Source organism: Setaria viridis, chromosome 7, assembly GCF_005286985.2.
Source record: "Setaria viridis chromosome 7, Setaria_viridis_v4.0, whole genome shotgun sequence".
Classification (NCBI taxonomy): domain Eukaryota; kingdom Viridiplantae; phylum Streptophyta; class Magnoliopsida; order Poales; family Poaceae; genus Setaria; species Setaria viridis.
In genome coordinates, this window is record NC_048269.2 from 15,701,648 (window position 1) to 15,724,388 (window position 22,741).

Genomic DNA, 22,741 nt, shown 5'->3' on the forward strand with positions numbered 1-22,741 from the left:
TCTTCATTCTATCCATTGTAGCATTGAGCCAGCTAGTTCCATAGTCACAGATAAAGGCATGTGCGATAGGTGATTAAGAGAGGATCATCGTTTGCGACCATTGGGAGGAACCCAGATTCACTGACCTCTTTTTCAAAGAGCTCATCCGCGTACGTCCCTGCGAACACCCACTGTTCCGCATCCTCATCTCCATGGTACTGCCACCTGCTGCGGCATCCTGATTCAAAATAAAATAAAATTTGTCTCTGCACCAATGAGTATTTCCAGTATTCGAGAAACAACAGTGATGGCATTGATTTGGAGCAAAGATAAAGACAAACTGATAATACACTGGCATGACATATAGCTCTGAGAAATCAGAAGCATTCTTATGGATATAAAATTATAAACACAGGCAGACAGGCTGGCTTTACTAGGCAATTAAGCTCGCCTCTGCTTAAGTTTTTGAAGAAAAATGAGCAGTGCAAAGTTCAGGAATAATCTCCAATTTTACGAAAGAGCTCAAAACTGCATATAACCTTGTCAAAAAGGAATAATGTCCAACGTTTCTAAAGCTACAGGAAAGAGGGTATGTTTGCATTCATACGAGATAATAGGGTACATTTGCATTCATACGAGATAATCCTAAAATGGATACATACACTAGCTACAGGAAAGAAGAAACATGTACCAGTGATCAGCACAGGCAATCACATAGTAGACGTACCATAAGGAACTTCTTTATGTCCCGGCCAAGAGCAATCTGGCGAAGATTGACAAAGGCCCTGTTGATCTCATAGCGAGTAGATAGTGCAATGTTGACAACCAGATCTTCAGGAATGATCACCTCTGGGATCCGTGGGGGAGACCTGAAATAAAGGGCAGGATTTCACATCATTAACTAATTCTATATCCATGTAACTTGCGATGAACAAACTTTGTATCCTTTTAAGTCTGTGCAGTATATCACAATAAGCTGAAATCTTACTTGTTGATGAACGAGGAGGCGTTAGACCAGAGAAAGAGAACACCCAGAGAGAATATGAGACCATGGCAATTGAAGGTCAGAAGATGGTAGCCAAGGCATTCAAAGAGGATCCAGATTGCAGTGACACCACCAAGTACTCCAGCAGAGATGTTCCTGTTCCTCCACAGCAATACATCAGCAGCTGCAAAATAAAGAACAGCAATGAATATGAATATGGCAGGTATAATAGTAGATAATCAGGAAGACAATTAAGGCCTGGTTTGGTTCGGTTGCTTATTTTTAAGCACTCGTCACATCAAATGTTTAGATACTAATTAGGAGTATTAAACGTAGACTATTTACAAAACCCATTACATAAGTGGAGGCTAAATGGCGAGACGAATCTATTAAGCCTAATTAGTCCATGATTTGACAATGTGTTGCTACAGTAAATATTTGCTAATGATGGATTAATTAGGCTTAATAGGTTCGTCTCGCCGTTTAGCCTCCACTTATGTAATGGGTTTTGTAAATAGTCTACGTTTAATACTCCTAATTAGTACCTAAACATTCGATGTGACACGTGCTAAAAATAAGCAAAGGGAACCAAATGCCCCCTAACTTGACAAAGAAAAATGTTTGCAAGCAAAGAGTGCTCTGGTTGTCATTTAAGTAAATATGCAATCAGGTGCAAAGACACAGTGCAATAAGATAGTATCGCAACCTCTCTAAGGCAAGGCCTTATGTTTTAGACAAACACAATGTGAAATAAAGCAGTTGATCGATTCTTTTCGTAAGAAACTTCAATTTGTCAGCATCTTAATGCAAAGCAACCAAAAGACCCCAACAGTATTGACCCCCGTAAAAGAACATATAACACCTCCAAAATGCACTGGCCCAAACGACAAAGCATTCATAAGCAAGGGATCCTCGTCATCTATGTAAGCAGTTGCAAATGCAATAGGCAATAGAATTCTATTGTTACCAGACAATTGAAAAAAATATTGGAAGGCTAGTTTCAGACAAGCTCAACAGATCAGATCGTGTACCACTATGCAATCAAGCTGCATTGAATCCAAGGCATAAACCTATCAGATCTAACCTGCAACCCAAGGCTTCAATCCCGTCCAGATCCCACGCAACCAGATCCGATCTACCGATTTCAAGTCAAAACCATAAAAAAAACAGCGTGATTCAGAGCATGAAGCAGAGCCTCACGTTTGCCTCCTCCGAGGGCCTTGTGGATGGGCTGCTCGTGGCCGAAGAGGCGGAACACCTTGGCCTTAGCCTCGGCGGCCGCCGCGGCTGCGGAGTCGGAGAAGGAGGGCTTGACCTCGGCGGCGGGCGCCGAGGGGCGCGGCCGCTCGTCGTTGTCGGAGTCCGAGGACGACGAGGAATCCAAACGCAAACGGAATCACGCAGTGGCGGTTGTCGAGCAGCGGCGGCGGCAACGAATGGCGAGTAGCGGCGTCCACTAGGCGACGGCGGCTGCGGATGGAGATTGTAGGCGGCCGGTTCCGATGGCGAGTGGCGGCGGCGGCTACGGATGGGGAGAGGCGACGGTGGCTGCGGATGGGGAGCGACAGCGAGAACGCAACGAGGACCAGGAGGGGGAACAACATTGGGAGGCGGCGGCGGCGACTGGGGTTGGTGAGAGACGGCGGCAGCGAATGGCGAGCTGCGGCGTCCGCTACGGGAACTGAACGGACCACCCACGACCGAAGATGCACGTTCGGAGGAAAAAGTGGGAAAAAAATGGGGGAAGCGGGAGAAAAAAAACCCGGCAGGAAGGTGCGAGCCGGATCCGCGGGTGACTCGGGTACGAAATAGTTTATTCCGTACCTAGGTTACCAAATAGTATAATCCTATATATATATATACCTTTTATGTTTAGCAATCTGAATGTTATACCTTTTATCACTCTTGTTTCCTCTCCTTCATGTTTCTACTACTCCTTTCTAGTTCTGTTAGTTGGTGATTGTATACAGAACATATAAGGGGAAATATAATATCAATTTTTAGTTCCCATGATAACAATATACATAAATTTTAGGTCGATCAACGCCAAAGGTGATGATATGTCGATAATATATATAAATTTGATAACAATCGGTACTTTGTAACTGTGTAAGAATAGTACTTATTCATTATTTGGAAAATATTGGCTAGTGGATAAAAGTTACTTTTAGTCTACTGTGTATTTAAGCTTAGTAATGGATAGTGGAACAGCAAAAGGAAATATTAACAAGCATAGCCATGTGCCCAAAGTTAAAAAGCTCGATATTTGCTAATCTATTTATGAACTCAAAATTAATTAAAGATTTTGATCAATTCATATAATTGAAGAGTTAACGACATATAATGATCAGTTGAGGTACAGAACAAACATGCTTTACCAAATGGAAAATTGGAAATCTAGTGTCGTCTCTTGAACTTTACCTGGTAATAACAACCCTCACATGAGATTTTCATTGGAACATGCAAATCAGTATATAAGTCAATCAACAGAATAATTAAATCATTTAAATATATAATCAAATCGGTACAACACCTGCGTCTTATCTCAAGTTGAACCAGGGAAAACGCACAAATCAAATGCTGATAATGAAGTGGTAACAGGGAGGGAGGGTGAACAGAGAGTACTAGATAGACCAAGGGGAAATGGAGAACAGAGGAAGAGGAGCAGAAATCAATTGCAAGCAGGGAGGCCAGCAGAAGCTATGCGGCGCGCCACGGCCGAGATGAAGGAGACGACGGTAGCGGAGGGGCGAAATCCAGCACCAGAGATCCGACAGGTATCCTGCGTGGTAGTGAGGTTGTATGCTGGCCTACGCATAGCTAACGCTCATCACAGCATGGGGCGGGCTCTCCTCTGCAGCCGCAACTGCAAGGAGGGAGGCTGTGAGGAAGGGGGCGACAGGTTCCGCCGATGCGAGCAGAGAAGGCGATTTTCAGGAGACACCTCATGACGCTGCCAGAGCATCAGTCAGGTCATACTCTATAAAAAAAAGATGTAAAACGTAAAATCGTGCAATTGTCTCAGGATATATATGCATTACAAATACCTACAGAGACAAACATTTCACTCCACACCAGAAGGTCTATCTACAATAATATACAGGTATATAAAGTTCCCCATTTAACTGATGCTTAGATGGATTATCACGAAGAACAACATATCGTTGGACTTGAGGCACGTCTAACGTGGCAAACCAGCAGTCGAGAGGAACTCTTGCTCCAGACTGTAGAACTTTTTGCTACGTTGAGATGAGGAAAGTTCAGATTTTTTCCCAAAATCAATGCCTGATAACTGATAGCTGTTTATATCACCTTTCATAAGCAAGGGTTGCCTCTCTTCATCTTTTCCAGCAGCAGGTTGATTGGATTCTGCTCGTTTTGTCCTCAGAAATTGTAGTGCCATCTCCACTTGCTTCATAGTAGGTCTTTGGTCACTTTGGAGTCTCACGCACATCTCCACAAGAGATGCAACACAGTTTATTTCTTCTTCAGACGCTTCCTCAAGAACTTGAGGAGCTACTATTTCCGTAGTAGGCCTATTCTTCATCTCCCACAGAAAGTAGTTAGACAAGTTTTGCTTTGTGCCCGACTCACTTGTAAGAATAGGCTCCTTTCTTACAAGCAATTCCAAGAGTACCACACCAAAACTATAAACATCACTCTTTTCGTTTAATTGCCCAGTATGGTAATACTCTGGATCTAAGTATCCAAACGTTCCTTGGATATTGGTAACTACATGTGTTTGATCTATTGGAACCAATCTTGAAGCACCAAAATCTGACACTTTAGCGGTATAGTTGGAGTCAAGGAGAATGTTGGATGACTTCACATCACGATGGAAAACTGATACTGAAGCTGCAGAATGGAGATAACAAAGAGCCCCAGCAGCTTCGGCCGCAATCCGGAGGGAGCCATCCCATGACAAAACTAATTCGTTACTTGAACCACCATGGAGGAAGTCATAAAGTGAGCCATTAGGGATAAAATCATACACCAGTAGTGGGACCTCGGTCTCGAGACAACATCCAAATAACTTAACAATATTCCTATGGTTTATTTGAGAAAGAATTGCAACCTCATTTATGAACTGATTAATCTCACCTTCCTCAATAATTTTAGACCGCTTTATTGCAACCACACGTTGGTCCGATAAGATGCCTTTGTAAACCGTACCATGTCCACCACGGCCTAGGATACGTGTGGAATCAAAATTATTTGTTGCCTTTTCAAGCTCCTCCAGAGAGAAAATCTTTGTCTTTTCACTAGCATTTTCATCAGATAATATTAGTTGTTCTAGGAGTAGGCCCTGGTTTCTACGGAAATACATCCTCCGCAGTCGTTTTTGGATGTTTCTTTTCCATCGACGAGTGAGGTATATTCCACCAACACTAAGAAGCAGAACTGTAAAACCGCTGCACAGACCGATAATAACACCTGAAAAATTGTACCTATGAGTTCCATTTTAACATAAATAATAGGGAAATTTGTCTACAGGACACTAAATAAATACAAACTTTTCTATAGGACACAGCAGCAAGTTTTATTATCTGTAGGACACCATCAAGTGTCCTCGAGATAACAAACTGAGTGTCATAGTGACAAAACCAGGTAAATGTAGTGTTCTGTAGATAAATTTCCACTAACAATATCTCAAAAAATATACTTCTTACCTAAGAGAGCATTTTGTTGTTTCATTGACGAGCACTGTAATTTGGTTGGATCATATACTGTCTTCTCAGGGCATGGGGTACAGTGGAAGCTTCCTATAGTATTGTGGCACATTCCTTGACATCTGTTTGGTTGTTGACACTCATCAACATCTGCAAATTAAGCACATGTATCTTTTTTTAGGTAGCCAGAATTTGCTAAAACCTTTCATAGTTTACTGATATAATCAAATGTAAAACCAAAGGAATAATTACTTCCCTACTTCAAGACGCCACATGCACCATAATATTGTATATCATCTTCACATTATTAAGACATCTATCGAAAAGTTCATATACTCCCTCCATTTATTTTTATAAGACGTGATATGACATGGCACGGTCTCCCAAATTACACTTTGATCATTAATTTATCTTATATTATATTGTTTATGGTTATAAACTTATAATTATTGGAGACTACATTTGATTACAAATCCAACCATGTCAAGTTTACATCATAAAAATAAAAAAAATATTGGTTAAATTATTGGTCAAAGATAGCAATGTTTGAATCTAGCTATGCACGTACGCTTTATAAACATAAACGAAGGAGTATACACCATCATTAAATGCCTCATGTAACAACTATACTATACCATTGACAAATTAGTTATTTAGACAATGCAAATATCATATTTTTTGTCATCCATATGTAATGCATGGCAGTTCATAACTTCAGTACAAGGTAAATTCCGAATAAACTATAAATTGTAATATTTTACGAACACAATATTTATGCATATATCTTTTAAACTGACATGGATACTTGGGAAAATTAAGAAAATAATGAATTCAAAAGTCACCCCTGATCTAGCCACACAGTAGAACGTTGCAACACAAAAGTCGCACGTTTTTTGTGTGAAATACCCACATGTGTGGTTACCAAGCTTTAAACACATGACCGCCCCTCTAAAACGACCCCAGTTAGAATCCACAGTGTAAAACATTGTCATCTGGTATGAGTAAAAAGTTTACTACACAACTGAACTAGTTGGCCTAGGCATTTCTGATCTTTAACGCATGGGCTGGGCAATATGTATAAGATGGTTGTGGTTACAAAACACAACCCAATAGGCCTTGGTCCATATTTCCAATACATGTACATCATCGTGTTCAAGCATTCTTCTCGAAGGCTATTGGTACTAAGGTTGGATATTGTGTGCACACTCTTGTTTGGAAAGAGATATGGCTTCATGGGCATATAATCTCTCTTGCACCTTATCTCTTTGCTTTGGTGGCCAAGCGAAGGGCTAACAAGCAAACTATATTGGAGGCTCTTACTGATAATGCCTCCATTGCTGACATGCAAGGGGCCCTTACAGTGGGTGTAAGTGCTGGATATTTGGACCTTTGGGATCTCATCCTCAGGCTGTGTTGTTGCAGCCTGCTAGTGTGCAGGATAAACATGTTTGACGCCTATCTTCTTTAAGGGATTATTCGGCTAAGTCAGAATATGAGGGATTTTTTCGAGGTGCGGTTCAGTTTGAACATTGGCAGTGTATTTGGATATGTCACTTCTTCATATGGCTTGTAGCATAATCCCTCCATCCCAAAAAGAATACCATCCTGGAATCAAATTTTGTCCCAAAAAGAATGCAATCTGGGATTTAAGCATCGTGCATGCATAATCTAGTACGCTAATCTAGCTCGTGCATGCATGATTAAATAGAAACGGATTGCCTCCATCTTCTCTATGCAAACACAACTAACTAAAGGCATATGCGTCTTTTTCATTCACCCCTAATTTGTATGAAAAATCCCACGATGTTGTTCATTTTCGGATGGAGGGAGTATGTGATAGATGGTGGATGGCCGATCACCTTACTTGTCGAAGCTTACAGCATCCTGAGCACTATCCTCTCTATGACCAAGAGGCGGGAACAATTAACCACTTGCTTGTACTGTGATTTAGCCCAACAGTTTTGTTTCTGTTCTACAGAATGTCGGCCTACAAAGCTTGACTCGGCAACCTGCTGAATCTTCCTCTAATGGCTGCTGGTGGTCATGGAGTAATGATTTGGTTGGACTGGCAAGTACTACAAGGATTAAATTCCATCATTATTCTAGGGGCTTGGTATCCATAGAAACACATGAATCAGTGTGCTTTTTATGGAGGATCAAGCTAAGGGGCTCTCTCTCTTATTTGCCCCGAGCCTGAAAATGTAATGATGAGCTTAAGGTCATAGTGGGTTCTCTTTTAGTTTAAAAGGTGCCCATGTTTTCCTGTAAATATCTAGGGTTTGGGGTGAATGATGTTGTATGTGTTTATCATACACTATATATCCTTGTTAATATAATGATATCCAGCTTTCATACGTGTCCTAGAAAAACAACTTTAAATGAAAAATATCAACTGCGAGAATGTAGATCTCATTGATACTTATAATTTTTATATAGAGTTTATTGTATCCATCAGAGTCTATATGGAAAATTATGAATTCTTTAAGTAAGATAAAATTCAAATTACACGTAGGAAAATATGTGGGCCGGCTCATGGAGGTATCAGTGGCAGTGATGAGGAGAATAATACCACCGGTCCATATCTTTGACCAGCTGTGATTTTGCTGCCTGCATGACAGCAGTTACCAAAAATCACAATTTCTTTAGTAGTATTAAGGACAAAAGTTGCACATATAATCATGAAGATATTTTTGCTGGTGGATAACCCATAAGGAGTTTGTCTAGTACAACTTCCTTATTCGTGTTGGTACTTGGTTCCAAAACTTTACTATCACGGATGAGCTGCTAGAAAAAAATGTTTTGTTGTAGTATCTAGTTGATACTAGAAACATTTTAGTATGTAGTTAAGTCACACTTAAAAATTACAATTTCCAATATAAAGATATGTATTTAACATATAGGATCATAATTTTGTATGGGAAGGAGAGTTTAGTTACCTCCGCAACCACTATGGAGGTATGGATTTCCCTGGAACCCATAGGAGCAATTGCATCGGTAACCAACGTAGCCACTTGTAGAGTTAACTGGAATGCAATTGCTATTTGCGCTAACACATGCATATCCAGAGCTATTTGCCTGTGCCTCTTGACAAGTTAGATTCGCAACAACCCATTTCAAAGAAACTGACTCACCTGACCTAACAAAAATGCCAGGGTCGTCGTCAGAAATATGGTTAACTAATCCTTCATAATCATCTGTGAACTTGATAAGCCCTTCGTCAATATTGATCTCTGTCACAGAGTATTCATAATAATCTCCCAGTTGTAGGGTAGAAGTTGTCACATTTGTGCAGTTGAGAAAGAACTGTTCTCTAGCAAAACAACCTTCTTCAATCCCAAATGGAAAATGAACCTTGATCTTTCCACAAACACGGCTGCAATTGGCTTTTTGTTGCGCCGCAGGATTGTAACCTAATTCCAGTAGAAAGGTATAAACAATGAGTGCTATAGAAAACTAATACTTTTTCTTTTGGCAGGTAATACCTTTATCTAATATACAAATAGATGCTGTAATGTGACCCAGAATGGGATGATTACTATCTAGCTAGGTTGAATATAAGCCACCACAATCTGGGACAAGTTCCTCCAAATTCTCTTACTACTTATTTTAGAGGACCCAAAGTTATAACTTTGAGGATATAGTTACCAATCTCAAAGACTCACGAAAACCTACTGCGCTTTGTATTCTGCTCCCCACGGGTGCATACTTCTAACACTCATATTTTGTATTCTGCTCAACACACCCTGACACCCACTATGGTTCTCTGGTATTGTTGACAATTGTGTCAATCCTAGGAGATTTTTTAATTCGGAAAGAAAATGAATGGAAGAAAAGTAGTACATACTGAATATCAATTATGCAAATACGTAAAGTATTGTAGTTTTGTTGGTCATATGGGTGACTATGCAGTTGGCATATCTACAACATCTGTAGAATGTCAAGCAGGGCCACTTATAATTTGCTGAATTTCTACGGGTTCCTTTTAACTGCCCTATATATTGTACCATTTTTTGAAGACGTAAACACCGCTTCTATTAATAAATAATAAATCTATATATCTGAATGGTCTCGGGCTTAAGTTCTCAATACAGAAATCGAGTGTAATGAAAGAAGAAGCTGGCTTTCTTACAACTGGGTAGTGTTAATATATACCTCTGTCTCGCGAGCAGCCACTTTTTAAATATGGGTTGCCCACGTAACCTGAATTGCACTTGCAATAATACCCAATATACCCAAAATCATAATGATCGATACATTGGCTATTCTTGCCAACACAAGCAAATTTTGCATTATTCTCCTTGGCACTCGCACAGTTTGGTTGATCGACGATGTTCCAGGAGAGGTCAGCATCAACTGTAGTTACGTTGATGTAATCCCACAAAGAGCTCCGATTATAATTTACCTCTGGACTGCTTTCTCTGTGACGGACAAATGTGAGATTAAATGCTCGAACACTTGTCTCCCATCTGAACGTGCAACATCCTGTGCCGTTGCAGTTTTGCCTAGCCGCCATGTCCGTGATATCACTGGTAGGACATTTAAGTGTGCAGACCGGCGATGTTCTATTCATATACCGATCACTATAATATATGTCAAAGTCGCAACCAGTGATATTCATCGAGATATAAGAAATTGTAAATGAATTCCCAGGAGAACTCCACGACATGTTGTATGTGTGAACACCATAACTCACTGGGATAGTACTATTTGGAAAATTGATCCAAAAATCTGTTCTCGAACTGTACGACCCTGTATCCTCTGTGACAATATTGTAGGCAACCTGGGTCATGCCATCATGTAGAAGGAGAGTTGGGGGCTGAGCAGACTCGTTGCAGGTAAGCTGGAAGTCACCACCACGGGAACAATTAGGCCCGATGCCAAAAGGATAGCTGAAGGTCAAGTCTCCACAGCTCGTCTGGCAACCGGAGAGGGTGGGGATGGTGGAAACCGTGCCATTGCTCTCTGCTTGGCTTCCCAGCACGACGGATACCAGCATCAATAGTTGAATCCCCAGCAGTGAACGGAGGAGCAATAATGGAAACATCCTCCACGCCGGGACTTTTGTATGTTATGTGGTTTGCAGTTTCAATGATGAAGGAATAGCTCGAAAACAGGGTATGCATCATTATATAGAATTATGTTGGGGCAACTTAGTCATTTCCATTGACTACACAATATAATTGTGGGGCTAAAGGTTGTCGTCTTTTTTCTTTTTTCTCCACATGCATTTTCCAGTTGTCAACTTTGGCCGGTTAGAGAACAATAGCCTACTGCTTGCCTTTTTGGGTCCACAACACCAAAATATGGAAGCCCTAACAAAAAGATCAAAATATCAAGGGATTTGATACTTTTGTTTAACGAGAAAATAAATATGTGTATACCCCTCCAAATCCAACCCCTTAATTTCAACTAGCAGTGTCGGTCTTGCCAATCTCAACTAGCCCCTTAATTTGATTTTCTGACTCCTCTTATGATTTCTCGCATATATAACTCGGCGGGTGAGAAATCAAAAGAACGATTTAGATTCGCCGTATGAAACACGTGGCATCCATTGGACCAGGTATGCATGTAAGTTTTTTTCATGTGTCACTACCGGAAAGCTAAAAATTGCCGAGTGTTTTTTCTTTGCTGAGTGTTTTTTTTCGAACACTCGGCAAACAAGCTCTTCGCCGAGTGCCAAGCTAAAAACATTCGTTCAGGAAACATAACCACAAACATGTGATCGAATGATTTTTAAATTCTAAAAAAGGCAAACGAAGTCGGAAAATCATGAGATTTGTCATGGTGTGATGATATCATACGTGGATGTTGTGGTAAAAAATTGAGAAGGTTTTGCACATGTTGTCACGTGCGATGTTTACAAACCGAAGCATCTCCGAAGAAGAATAGTAGCGTTGAGAAGAATTCGATTAGATTTAGAGTCAAAGTGACGGTCGAGATTTGATTTGACCACAAAACTTTTTTTATATGCAATAGAGAATATATATTGTTTCATGTGTCATTTTGCTAATTTTTTGGAACTGTTGGATATTTTTAATAATGTATTAAAGGTAATTATATAATGTTTGCTGAGTGTTTTTCTTTTCACACTCAGCAAATTTTTTTTTCATTTTCTTTGTCGAGTGTCCCATGGGGGACACTCTGCAAACATCAAAACCAAGTATTTTACCCCATCCTCCCAGGCTCCAGCGCCCCCCGACGCCCCCCTCCTCTTCCTAGCTCCGCGCAACACCGCCCCCACCTCCCTCTCCCCACCGCCGGCTAGCCGCCACCGCCACCCCTTCCCTCCCTCCCTCTCCCTTTCCTGCCGGCGCCCCTCCACCTCCTCTCCCCTCCTCCCTCCCCGGCGACGGCGCGGCCCGCCCCTCCCGGCCGGATCCGGCGGCGGCGCGGCCGCCCCTCCTTCCCCCGGCGAGGCCCCCTCCCCTTCCCCCCCCCCCCGAGGCCCCCTCCCCTTCTCTCCGGCAGCGGCGCGGCCACCCCTCCTTCCCCCATCGAGGCCCGCTCCCCTTCTCTCCGGCGGTGGCCCCTCCCCTCCCGGCCGGATGTGGCGGCGTGGCGGGTGGCAGCAGGAGGCGAGGCGGCATGGTGGCGGGCGGCAGCGGGCGAGGCGGCGGGCAGGTGGCGGGCAACAACAGGCGAGGCGGCGTGGGAGCAGCGGGCGAGGCGGCGTGGTGGCGGGCGGCAGCGAGCGAGGCGGCGTGCAGGTGGCGGGCAGCAGCGGGCGAGGCGGCGTGAGGGCAGCAGGCGAGGTGGCGTGGTGGCGGGCGGCAGCGGGCGAGGTGGCATGCAGGTGGCGGGCGGCAGCGGGCGAGGCGGCGTGGGGGCAGCAGGCGAGGCGGCGTGGTGGCGGGCGGCAGCGGGCGAGGCGGCGTGGTGGCAGCCGGCGAGGTGGCGTGGTGGCGTGGCGGCCGGTGGCGGCGTGGTGGCCGTGGCCGGTGGCCGGCGGCCGGTGTTTTTGTTTTTTTTTATTTTTTCCAAAAATGTTTGCCGAGTGCTTTTTGACACTCGGCAAACCATTTGCCGAGTGCCCGACGTTCGGCACTCGGCAACTCCACTGTTTGCCGAGGCGAAGTGTGCCGAGTGCAGTTCGTCGAGTGTTACACTCGGCAAACTCTTTGCCGAGTGTTTTTGGGCCTTCGCCGAGTGCCTGGGGCACTCGGCAAACTTTGTGTTTCCGGTAGTGTGTGGCGTAGCTTTTGTTTTCCATACACTTCAGTGTCACAACTATAATTAGAGATATGCGATTATATTATCTGCATTCAAATGTATTGGCAAAAAACAATGTTTCCTGGACTTGAACTTTGTTGGGATCTGGACCAATTAAGAAAGTCCCTACACGATTTAAATTAAAAACCCGATTAGCCATTATAGAGAATCATTTTCATAAAATTTCAAATATATGGTCAGTCAAGTATTAGCGTGACAAATCAGGAAAACATTATTTTCCACACGAGATATGTATGGACGAGAATAATGAATAATTAGTGCGAGTTGTCTTGTCCACACGAGACCAATAATAAGAGGCTTCATCAACGTGTTCGAACGGCTGCCGCTGCCGCTGCACGCTCTTGTCGTGGGACCCATAACACCAAGTCGTCCAATGTTAGTCATCAGTTAAGTCGTATTGTCTTACTCTACACGCTAAAACTATTCTAACCTGTAGAATAGGGCAGCAGCGCATTCATGATTTCGACACCTTCATTGGAGGCAGTAAATAGCATTGGACTGATGTGTGTGGTACAGTTGTTAAAAAAGACGTCGTCAATTCGAAAAGCTGGAATTCCAATCTCCAGGCGAGTTAGGCATTCAGTCCACGACTCAGAACAGTGACTTCAATACTACAGGCTTGGCCAACAACGTTGACGGATTTTTGTAGCCGTTATATAACTATTTTCACTAGAGGTACGTGACTGTTATTTTGACGCCCATTACCCTCTGGTAAAGCTGGTAACGGACTACGTTAATGCCCATTACCTACAACATAGAACTTGACACAGCTGCTCCAGCAGGCATATGCGGGTATGCCCGCGACTGTAGTGGGCTAGCTGCCTTCGATTGGTTGGCTTGCTAGCTGGTAGGCAGAAACTTTTGTCCAGTCCCCACCGGCTGCGTCAAACTTTGCAATTAATAAAATTTGTTAGAATTTAATTGCACATGATTAAGGAATTTTAAGGTTGCATTTAATGAATCATAGGAGTTCATTGTAGCATTCATGTTGGTGCATTATTTTCTTGGGTTGTTTGAATTCAAATTCGCATTTGAATTTATTTGTTTGAATTTTTTCAATAATAGGAAAACTTTTTTCTTTTCCTTTCCCTTTCCTTTTCCTCTTTCGACCCGCTCTTTCTTTCGGCCCGGTTTCACCAGCGCAGCAGTAGCCTTAGGTCCGTCGAGCAGCGCCCTCCGCGCCGTCCCGCTTCTAGCCCAGCTCCGCAGCGCAGCCGCCTCGACCCATTTTCCCGCACCAGCCCGCTTTCATGCCGCCTCCGCTCCAGCTGCGGACAGGCAGGGCCCACCTATCATCCCTCTCCTCACGTTGCATCCGAGCTGGACTCTAGTCTGCGTTCTGGCTGCTCCCGTCCACCCCCGCCTTCCTTTGCCCGCACGCCAAGACACCCACCCCGAGCCTATTTAAACCGCCACCGCACCCCCTCAACCCCACCAAGAAAACCCTAAGCTCCCGCGCCCTAGCTATCGAGCTGCCACAACCCTAGCTTGGGCCTGCCGCTGATGACCCACGTCACCGCCGCCTTCCAGTCACCAAAAGTACCACCCAGAGCACCGCAAGGAGGTGAAGAAAACTCCCATGAAGATCTTGTGCGCTCATGTGCTTCCTTCCATGCGCACGAGCTCGCCGTAGTTGAGCTCCTCTGCTCGAGCCGTCCTACCACGTCACCCTTCGCCTCCGTCGCCTCAGCCGCCATGGGAACCACCTAGATCGGTTCGCAAGCTCCCCAGCTTCGTCCCAAGCTAGTCCCCGTCGAGTTTTGTGGCCGGGAACTCAAGCTTTGCTCGATTCCGGTGAACTTCGACGCCCAGTGCCGGTGGGCACCATCGCCCGCCGCCGTGTAGCTCCACCAGCCGCCCGATCCCAATTCAACGGCTCAGATCAGATCTGACTGGAGTCAATCCAGTCGCGTACCAATCAACCCTGCCGCGCCGTTGCTCTTTTGCTAAAGAGATCCTGAATTTTCTTATTTTTGCACCCGAGGTCCAGCGCAGTTCAAAAGAAATTAGATCTAGGTCCTTTTTCTTCCATTTTAGCCCTGCCTTTCTTAGTTTTTATGCTCGCCATCCTAGATCTGTTGTTTTACATAGTAGATCTTCGGTTTCTATGCATAATTAGGTTTTAGCTCTTGGTTTCTTTAAGTTTAGTCCCTGGAAGTTTACTGTTCTTGTAGATAAGCCCTTACATCTTGTCTAGGCTATATCTTTAGCGTTTTAGATCCGTTTTGAACGATTCTTGCATCTACGAGTTCATCTTAACACGTAGACTAGTTTATGAACTTGTTTTTCTTTGTTGCTACTATTTGGTGTGTTGTTTTCTTATTTTAGTTCCTTGTTTGCTTGTATGTACTTATTTGATGCGAGTAGAAGGACCGCAGTTTGAGGGATTTGAAGATCAAGCCTTTGAAGACTTCGAGCAGCAAGAGCAAGTTCAGGAAGGCAAGTTGTGCCCTTGATCAAAATTTGATGCTATGCAAACTTTACTTTTATGTTCAATACACATATGCTATGCACATTAGGTTATAAACATGATGGTTCCTATATAAGGTTTGCCTAGTTTTATCCTTATGCCTTGATCAAGCTAGGTTTATATCATGTTGGATAGTTCTTTCTTAGTTGCTCTATTTGGGTATGGTGATATTAATGAACCAATTTTTAAACTTATTTTATTTATGCTATACCTTTCATTAATACAAGATCACCATGCTTAATTGGAACATGGAGAACCACCTAGGAAAAAAGTACAACCATAAGAAGTACATGACTCTGGTCTTGGCTAATTAATTAGAGACTCTAGTTCTGGGTAGCCTTACCGAAAGGCCAAGAGGGGAGGCGTTGATGGGGTATAACCGGCCCTCTGGCTGATCTACTCTATGGTAGCTTCGCAGTCTTGAGAGAGGTTTATGCTCTGCTTCGACCTGAAACCTTAGCGGGTTACTACTTACTAGGGAATCTTTGTAAAGGCCTCATAGCATTCCTATGCAATCACACCTCTGAAGTGTGGTATTGTGCTTGGCTGGCACAGCATGGTTGGGTCTAAAGTTCTTTTGAACTTTTCCGCGACTTCTGGGTAAAAATGTGCAAACTCTGTAGAGTGTAAAAATGATCGATTAGCTGTGCTCATGGTCAAGAGTGGCCTGGATCCTCACATGATTAATTTATCAAAAGTTGAATTAAATTGAAGTTATTTATTTATTGTTATCTTTATTTGTGTTCATGTTTAATTTGGGTGGTATAACTTATACTTAGTAATTACTAATAAAACTTAACCAACCAATTAAAATGCTAAAATGCTATTAAACCTTAGCCTATCCTTGAATGGCCTTACACTACACATTCCTCATGCTTGTTGAGTACCAACCATAAGTGTACTCACACTTGCTAAAATCGCTACTCAGACCAAGTCAATCCCGAGGAGGTCCTTGAAGACTTTGAGGAGATCCAGGTGAACGTATGCTACTAGTCAACTGCCTGTGGAGTCGTCATCATCGTTGGAGTTCCACTGCTAGAATAGAGATTATTTGCTATTTTATTTAAAGACCTTCGGTCATGTAATAAATTCAATATTCTCTTTATGTTTTGGCACTATCTATGATATTTATTAAAGTCGTTGCATGTATGAAACTTGATCCTGATGCACATGTAATTTATTCGTCTAGTTTTGCCTTTAAAACTGGGTAGGGCAGAAGTGGTATCAAAGCTGTGTGTAGAGAACATGGCCCTATTAAGCCATAGTTTGTGATTTTGGTGATTGAGTGACAACATAGTCATTAGGACTAATGTTTTGTCTAGCATGCACCTTGTAGGTTTTCTAGGTCCCAAAAATGCAAACAAAATTATGGCAAGGTACAAATGATGGTATTCTTGACATCCAAATCATAGTATTCGAGTATCCAAGTCATGGTATTCGAATATCCAAGCTATGGTATTTAAGTGACCAAGCGATGGTATCTAGGATTATTCTAGGTATTGAAGCATCCAAATGATAAAGATTTTGGTGCTTGTTTTGGACGAGTTAGAAGGAAAAATGCACCATCGGATGTTCCAATGGCCCACCAAAGTGTCGAACTAACTATCGGAGCAAGTGGTACAACGGGAAAAATAGGGAAAAATCACGTGTGCACCGGATGATCCGATGGGGGTCATTTTACAAGTGTTAGAGCAATTCGATTAGGAAGTAGAGGAAACTCAATAGCACCGGATGATCTGATGGTATGCGCAAGAGGAACGTCGGACAAAGCATATTTTCTTTGATCCCTGACAGAAGGTTTTGGCCAAAATGCCTTCAGCACCAGATGATCCGACGGCACCATCAGAGGAAGCGTCAGAGCAATGATGTTAGGGGGATCCAACGGCTATGTGATGTGGACAGTGGCATGGGATGATCCGATGGGGGCATCAAATAAAGCGTCGGATGAATTTTGGATAACTCGTTGAAAACTTGGGCGTGGGGAGCCAACGGCTAGTTGCACTAGATGTTCCGATGCAGGCCAAAAATAGACCATCGGAACATCCGATGGTATCCTTTTAACTAGCCATTAGAGCAACGGCTCTTTGAGCCCTTGGGGCTATTATACCCCCACCACTCGCCAATTTTGAGTTGTTGGAGTGTCTAGTGATGCATTGAAGATCAAGACTCATCAAGAACACATCCAAGCCACCAAAAGTGCTTAAGTGATCCATCAAAGGCTTAGCACAAGTTTAGGAGAGGATTAGTGCTAGGATAAGCCTTGAGAGGAGTGAGTGCAAGGTGTTCCAACCTTGTGATCAGGTTTTAGAGTGAACCACTGCTGTACTAGAGGTGTAACGATGCCTTGGAGCCTTGGTGGCTTGCCGGCAAGTCTTCGACCTCCCAACTTGGTGTGGAGCAGCGTCAATGACCTTGTGCGAGGGATGTGGAGACCCTCTTCCTTCATGGAGAAGCTCCTTAGTGAAGACGACATCAAGGAGACCGAGGGACTTGGTGGGAGCTTTAGTGGTCGAGCCTTTGTGGCAAGTCAAGAGGCACCTTGGGAGAGACTCGGTGACCGGGAAGCAATACTGTTATGTGAGTGCTTCAACAATGTGGATTAGTGGTGGCTTAGTGCCTACTGATACCACGGGATAAATCCTTGTGTTAAGAGTTTGCTTCCCCTCATCCCCTTTTTATATTTCCGCATTTCATATTTACAACTTGTGTGCCTTTACTTTCCTAGAGTAGTATCTTGATAGGATTGGCTATAGGTTGCAAAACTTGTTTTGGTATGAGAGTTTCACACTAGATCAACCATAGTTTGCACATCTATATAGCATGATCTAGTTTATGTTTTGATGCAAAGTAGTGGAAACCATAGGTTAGACTTTTAAGTTGCCTAATTCACCCCCTCTCCCTCTTAGGCTACGAGCACCGATTCCTTACACTGTGTTGACTGTAGGACGTTAGCCTAGTTAGAAAATGGTTGAATTTAAGGATTATAATGCTTTGGTAGCCATTCTTACTTAATGTTTGCTTTAAATCTGCTTTAATATGTTTATCCTTTCTATTATCCTATCTCCATTGCTCTACTTGTTTCTTTACCTTGTTTTAGACATTATTTTCACTCTATGCTTCTTGATGATCTTGATGATGATGTCCTTCAAGCTTGCCCAATGATCTCAACGATCACTCCTACCTGGCGCGCCAGATGTTGGTGTTTTATACCCGACAATCTACCGAGGGGGATCATCAGACCTAAACCTCAAAGGTAGAAGTAAGGATACAAGGCACGGATTTATACAAGTTTGGACCGCTAGAGTAGCGTAATACACTATGTCTTCTTTGGGATGTTGTATATTACGCCCTGCACTTGGGTGTTGCGTAGCCAGATTGTTGGCTATTAATGATGATGCTATGAGGTCTTGCGTCTGTTGGTCTGAGCTTTGACGATCTAGGTACCCCTACTCTCCTTTATATACTCTAGGGGGCGGGATAACTAGTCGGTTACAAGGAGGAGTCCTAGTAAGATTACATGGTATGAGTCCTAGTAGGATTATAGAGGAATCATAGTAGGAGTCCATCTTCTTCCTTCCTTGCGGGTACTGGTGATCTATCCCTGACATGTGGATATCCTGTTTGCTAGTATGTGCCGTGTGAGTTTGATCATGTCGAGGATCTATCTCTTGCTCATGAGATTTGGTCCAAACTCCAGAGTTTCCATGAGGGGAACACTCAGGTGAAGGCACGACTCTTTGAGACTTACCGGCATGAGTATGAAAACTTTATTCATTTGCCCGGTGAATCAGCTGATGCTTTGTTCCAACACTTTCTTGCTATTGTGAACAAGATGAAAGCAAACATCACCATCTTACCTTACACCGATCATGATAGAGCTATAAAGCTCCTGCATGCTTTGGATTATGAGGTGTAGGGTACGAAGGTTGATGCTATCATCGAGTCCACAAGCTATGAGACTCTTACAGTTGATGAACTTTTCGCCACGCTGAAATCGACATAGGTTGACAAGAGGCTCCGAGCAAAACAAGGGAACCCTACTGATTCTCATAGTATAGTTCTTGTATCAGGCTCTGGACAGTCTACGTCTTTGGCTAACCCTTCCACCATGTCCTTTGCTTTGTCTTCTTTGTTGTTTGTTTTAGAGGAGCAGTTGGAGGTTCTTGAGGATGAGGAGCTCGTGTTGATCACGAGACGGTTCATGCACTTCAACGACAACCGCAAGAACCAGCAAAGGAACAACAACAATTGTTTCGAGTGTGGCAAGCCAAAACACTTCGCCGCCGACTGCCTCGACAAGAACAAGTCCAAGAAGGGGTATGACTACAACAAGTACAAGGACAAGGACAACAAGAAGAAGAAGTACACCGATCATGAGAAGAACGAGCACCACAAGAAGGCCAAAGCGTGCGCCTTCATCGCCTCCCTCAACAAGAATGGGTACTACTTCTTTGTATGGAATTCCCATAACAAATTTGCATAACATTTCATTCTTTACAACCTAAAAATGGGCTTCATTCTTTTTTGCTATATTTTCTGATGATTATTGTTACTTTTTTCTGTCTATATGTACTTTGAAGTACTGTAGTTTTTACAATCTTAACTAAAAGGCTTCAGCAAAACCAGGACGATTTATCATTCAGCTTTCTATGTATATATTGCTTTAGGATTTCTTTTTCCACCAACAGAAGTGATTCCAATAGTTGATGTTTCATAACCAACACGTATTTGGTATCCTTTATTTACTATGCTTTTCCCGAAAAGTTTCCGTAAAAAAAGGCATTCATATGAACAAGTAAATAGACTGTTGATCAAGAACATTTGAACAAGCGAGATCGACATCAATTTTAATATGAAAACATTGATGATGTGCATGTTGATGTGCACAAATGGGAAATTAATATTGATACATACTTCCTCCATCCTAAAATACAAGGCATCCTTAAGATTTTAGGATATATTAGCAGCAGTAGCAAAGGTACATGTACCCTGAGTTAATGGTAGTTGCAGATAACAAGGAACTTATTTTTAGTAATAATTCACCAATCACCCACCCTTATATACCCACCCTTATATTGTCAATTATAGAAAGAATTAAATGAGCAATCATCCAAATATGCCTACAATATCTTATATTTGAGGATAAATTTTGAATGGTTGGATGCCTTGTATTACAGGATGAAGAGAGTATTAATAATCACTTCTAAAAGTATGAAATAAATAATCATGAAGAAAACCATAGGTTATTTAAGAGCCCCTTTGGTAGGGCTCTCAAAATAGCTCCTCGAACGACTTCACATGAAGTTGTGCCAAAAAGGAAAAAAAAAGCACCTTATGAGGCCGTTTTCACCTTCCACTGCACAGGAGGAGCTCCAAATACTGGCTCCAACCGGCTCCTCTTCAATCTACATGTGATCGAAGCACCTCGTGAAGCTATTCTGACAAACATTTCCCAAAATAATTTCAGCTCCACTAGAAAAGCCGCTCCACCAAAAAAGCTAGAGCCGACCATTTTAAGAAGCCGAAGCCTTGCCAAAGGGACCCTAAAACGGAAGAACGAATTAATATGCCTTTACAGAACAGAAATAAACGTGCTTTAGTTTCATGTCGAGCAGAAGCGTGGAACAACAATTAATACCTCAATGCCTGTCATGGATTTCAGTCTTCAAGTACTGTTGATAGTGTCGTCAAACAATCTGATTGAAGTAAGACTAATTGAAAAGAATAAGTTCCATCCACAGGCGAGAAGCAACAGCATGACTGCATATTAGAATCAACAGCTCCTTTCAGAAAATTAAAATATCAATAACTGGAAGGCAAATATAGGTTCATCTTCTTCACCTAGAGTTTAATGGGCTCTAAGAATCCACCCCAATCCTCAGACGGAGAAGCATGAATGAAACACAAGAAATCTGAGGTCCGATCTTGCCATTCAGGTTATGAGCTAGAAGGCACAGAGCAGAACCCATCTGGGGACAGCAAAAATACGATGGGAGAGGTAGATTCGTGTGGGACGGATAGTTTCCATCTCAAAATATCGTTCCATGTCTTAACTAAACGTTACAGTCAATATGGACCATTGATACTTCATCAAATGGTTAATTTTTTAGTTTTTCTCCCATTAAGATGGGATTTTCCTGGGAATCTGTAATTAGTATAGGTATAGTGGTATAGATATTATTGTCACTCAAGCCCACATCTTATATATGAATGCATGCACTAAAAACAGAGTTAAGGTGATGTATCAGGCTGTGGGTAGAGTTGTGGTACCGAAACATAGCTTGACTGGAAATTTGTACTGAGGTAGGAAATGAGGTAACTTGAGTCTGTAAAAAACATGATCAGGCTGTTTTGCTTTCGAATTAATGTGGCTCCAGTTCGTGCCATGCCTTCTTGACTGATTGTTTGAACCCGATTGCTTGCGAAGACCTACCAGTCTCTGGCGAAGTCAGTCAGTCTCCTTGTATTATTTGCATTGGTTGCATTGGCTTGTACTCCCTCCATCCCAAATTACTATTCGTTTTAGCATTTCTAGATACATATATATGCACGTACCTATACATATATTATGTCTACATACATAGAAAAGTGATGTATCTAGAAAAATCAAAACGAATAGTAATTTGGGGAGTAGGTAGGTCGGTAGGACAGAGATTTCTTATAATTTTCCAGTCTCCCCTTGGACGTTGATTGACGCGAACATGCATCTGGCATGCAGCGGCTAATATCAGGTCCAAACTGCAACTCAATGTTCACCGGGTAAAGACATAATGTGAAGACCGCATCTAAATCGTTCGAGGGCCACAGGTCGGCGTTATTCAAGTGTACGCAGAGACCTTGCTTTCAGGGGAACATTCAGCTCCAAATAAACATGCCTTTCTCCGAGAACATGTATGGAATTCCCATAACAAATTTGCATAACATTTCATTCTTTACAACCTGAAGAGCATATATCTTAGAATACAGACACGTGTTACACAAGAACACAATTAAAACACCTTCCACGTATCTGCGTATACTTAAATACTACTTATGCAATATGCCACTGTTGCGACAATAGATGTCACGGAAATTTTTATCTTGCAAATTCTATGCTCATTGCGGCTTCCTTTGTCAGACTGTCATATGATGCATTCGAAGACAACCATGCCTCACTAGTAGAGAACTGAGTTTCGATGCGCCCCTTTTATCCCGGTTTAAAGTAGACCAGGGAGAAAAGGGGTGTGTCACGGTAGGTAAGAATGGAGGGGAGATTTACTCCCGGTTGCTATTTGCAACCGGGACTAAAGGCCCCCCTTTAGTCCCGGTTGTAACGGCTAGTTCCAGGGTGTCGGTGGGCCACCCTTTTGTCCTAGTTGTAGCCTCCAACCGGGAGTAAACTTTCAACCGGGACAAAAGGTGTTCCTT

At 42.8% G+C, this 22,741-nt stretch overlaps 2 protein-coding genes across 2 annotated transcripts; both read right to left on the reverse strand.

Annotated features, from left to right (window-relative positions):
* Window positions 1-2,354, reverse strand: LOC117864657 (reticulon-like protein B1; the record flags this gene model as incomplete). Its single annotated transcript, XM_034748776.2, has 3 exons — window positions 1-848; window positions 968-1,148; window positions 2,165-2,354. Coding segments are annotated over 3 exons (543 nt in total), but the record flags the coding sequence as incomplete, so codon positions are not given.
* A 1,593-nt stretch (window positions 2,355-3,947) lies between these two features.
* LOC117862869 (wall-associated receptor kinase 4) lies at window positions 3,948-10,743 on the reverse strand. Its single transcript, XM_034746407.2, has 4 exons — window positions 9,787-10,743; window positions 8,571-9,044; window positions 5,635-5,784; window positions 3,948-5,398 (listed from the first exon to the last, which is right to left on the reverse strand). Exons 1-4 carry the CDS (start codon window positions 10,676-10,678, stop codon window positions 4,146-4,148), a joined length of 2,769 nt encoding a protein of 922 aa, XP_034602298.1. The 5' UTR covers window positions 10,679-10,743; the 3' UTR covers window positions 3,948-4,145.
* Window positions 10,744-22,741: the final 11,998 nt, after the last annotated feature.

Excerpts from the sequence above, each read along its gene's own strand:
- LOC117862869 (XM_034746407.2), bottom strand. The coding sequence starts at position 10,678 with ATGTTTCCATTATTGCTCCTCCGTTCACTGCTGGGGATTCAACTATTG. Across the intron at positions 5,785-8,570 it reads CCTCCATAGTGGTTGCGGAG|ATGTTGATGAGTGTCAACAA; the intron begins GTAACTAAACTC and ends CTTAATTTGCAG. Across the intron at positions 5,399-5,634 it reads ACAACAAAATGCTCTCTTAG|GTGTTATTATCGGTCTGTGC; the intron begins GTAAGAAGTATA and ends ACAATTTTTCAG.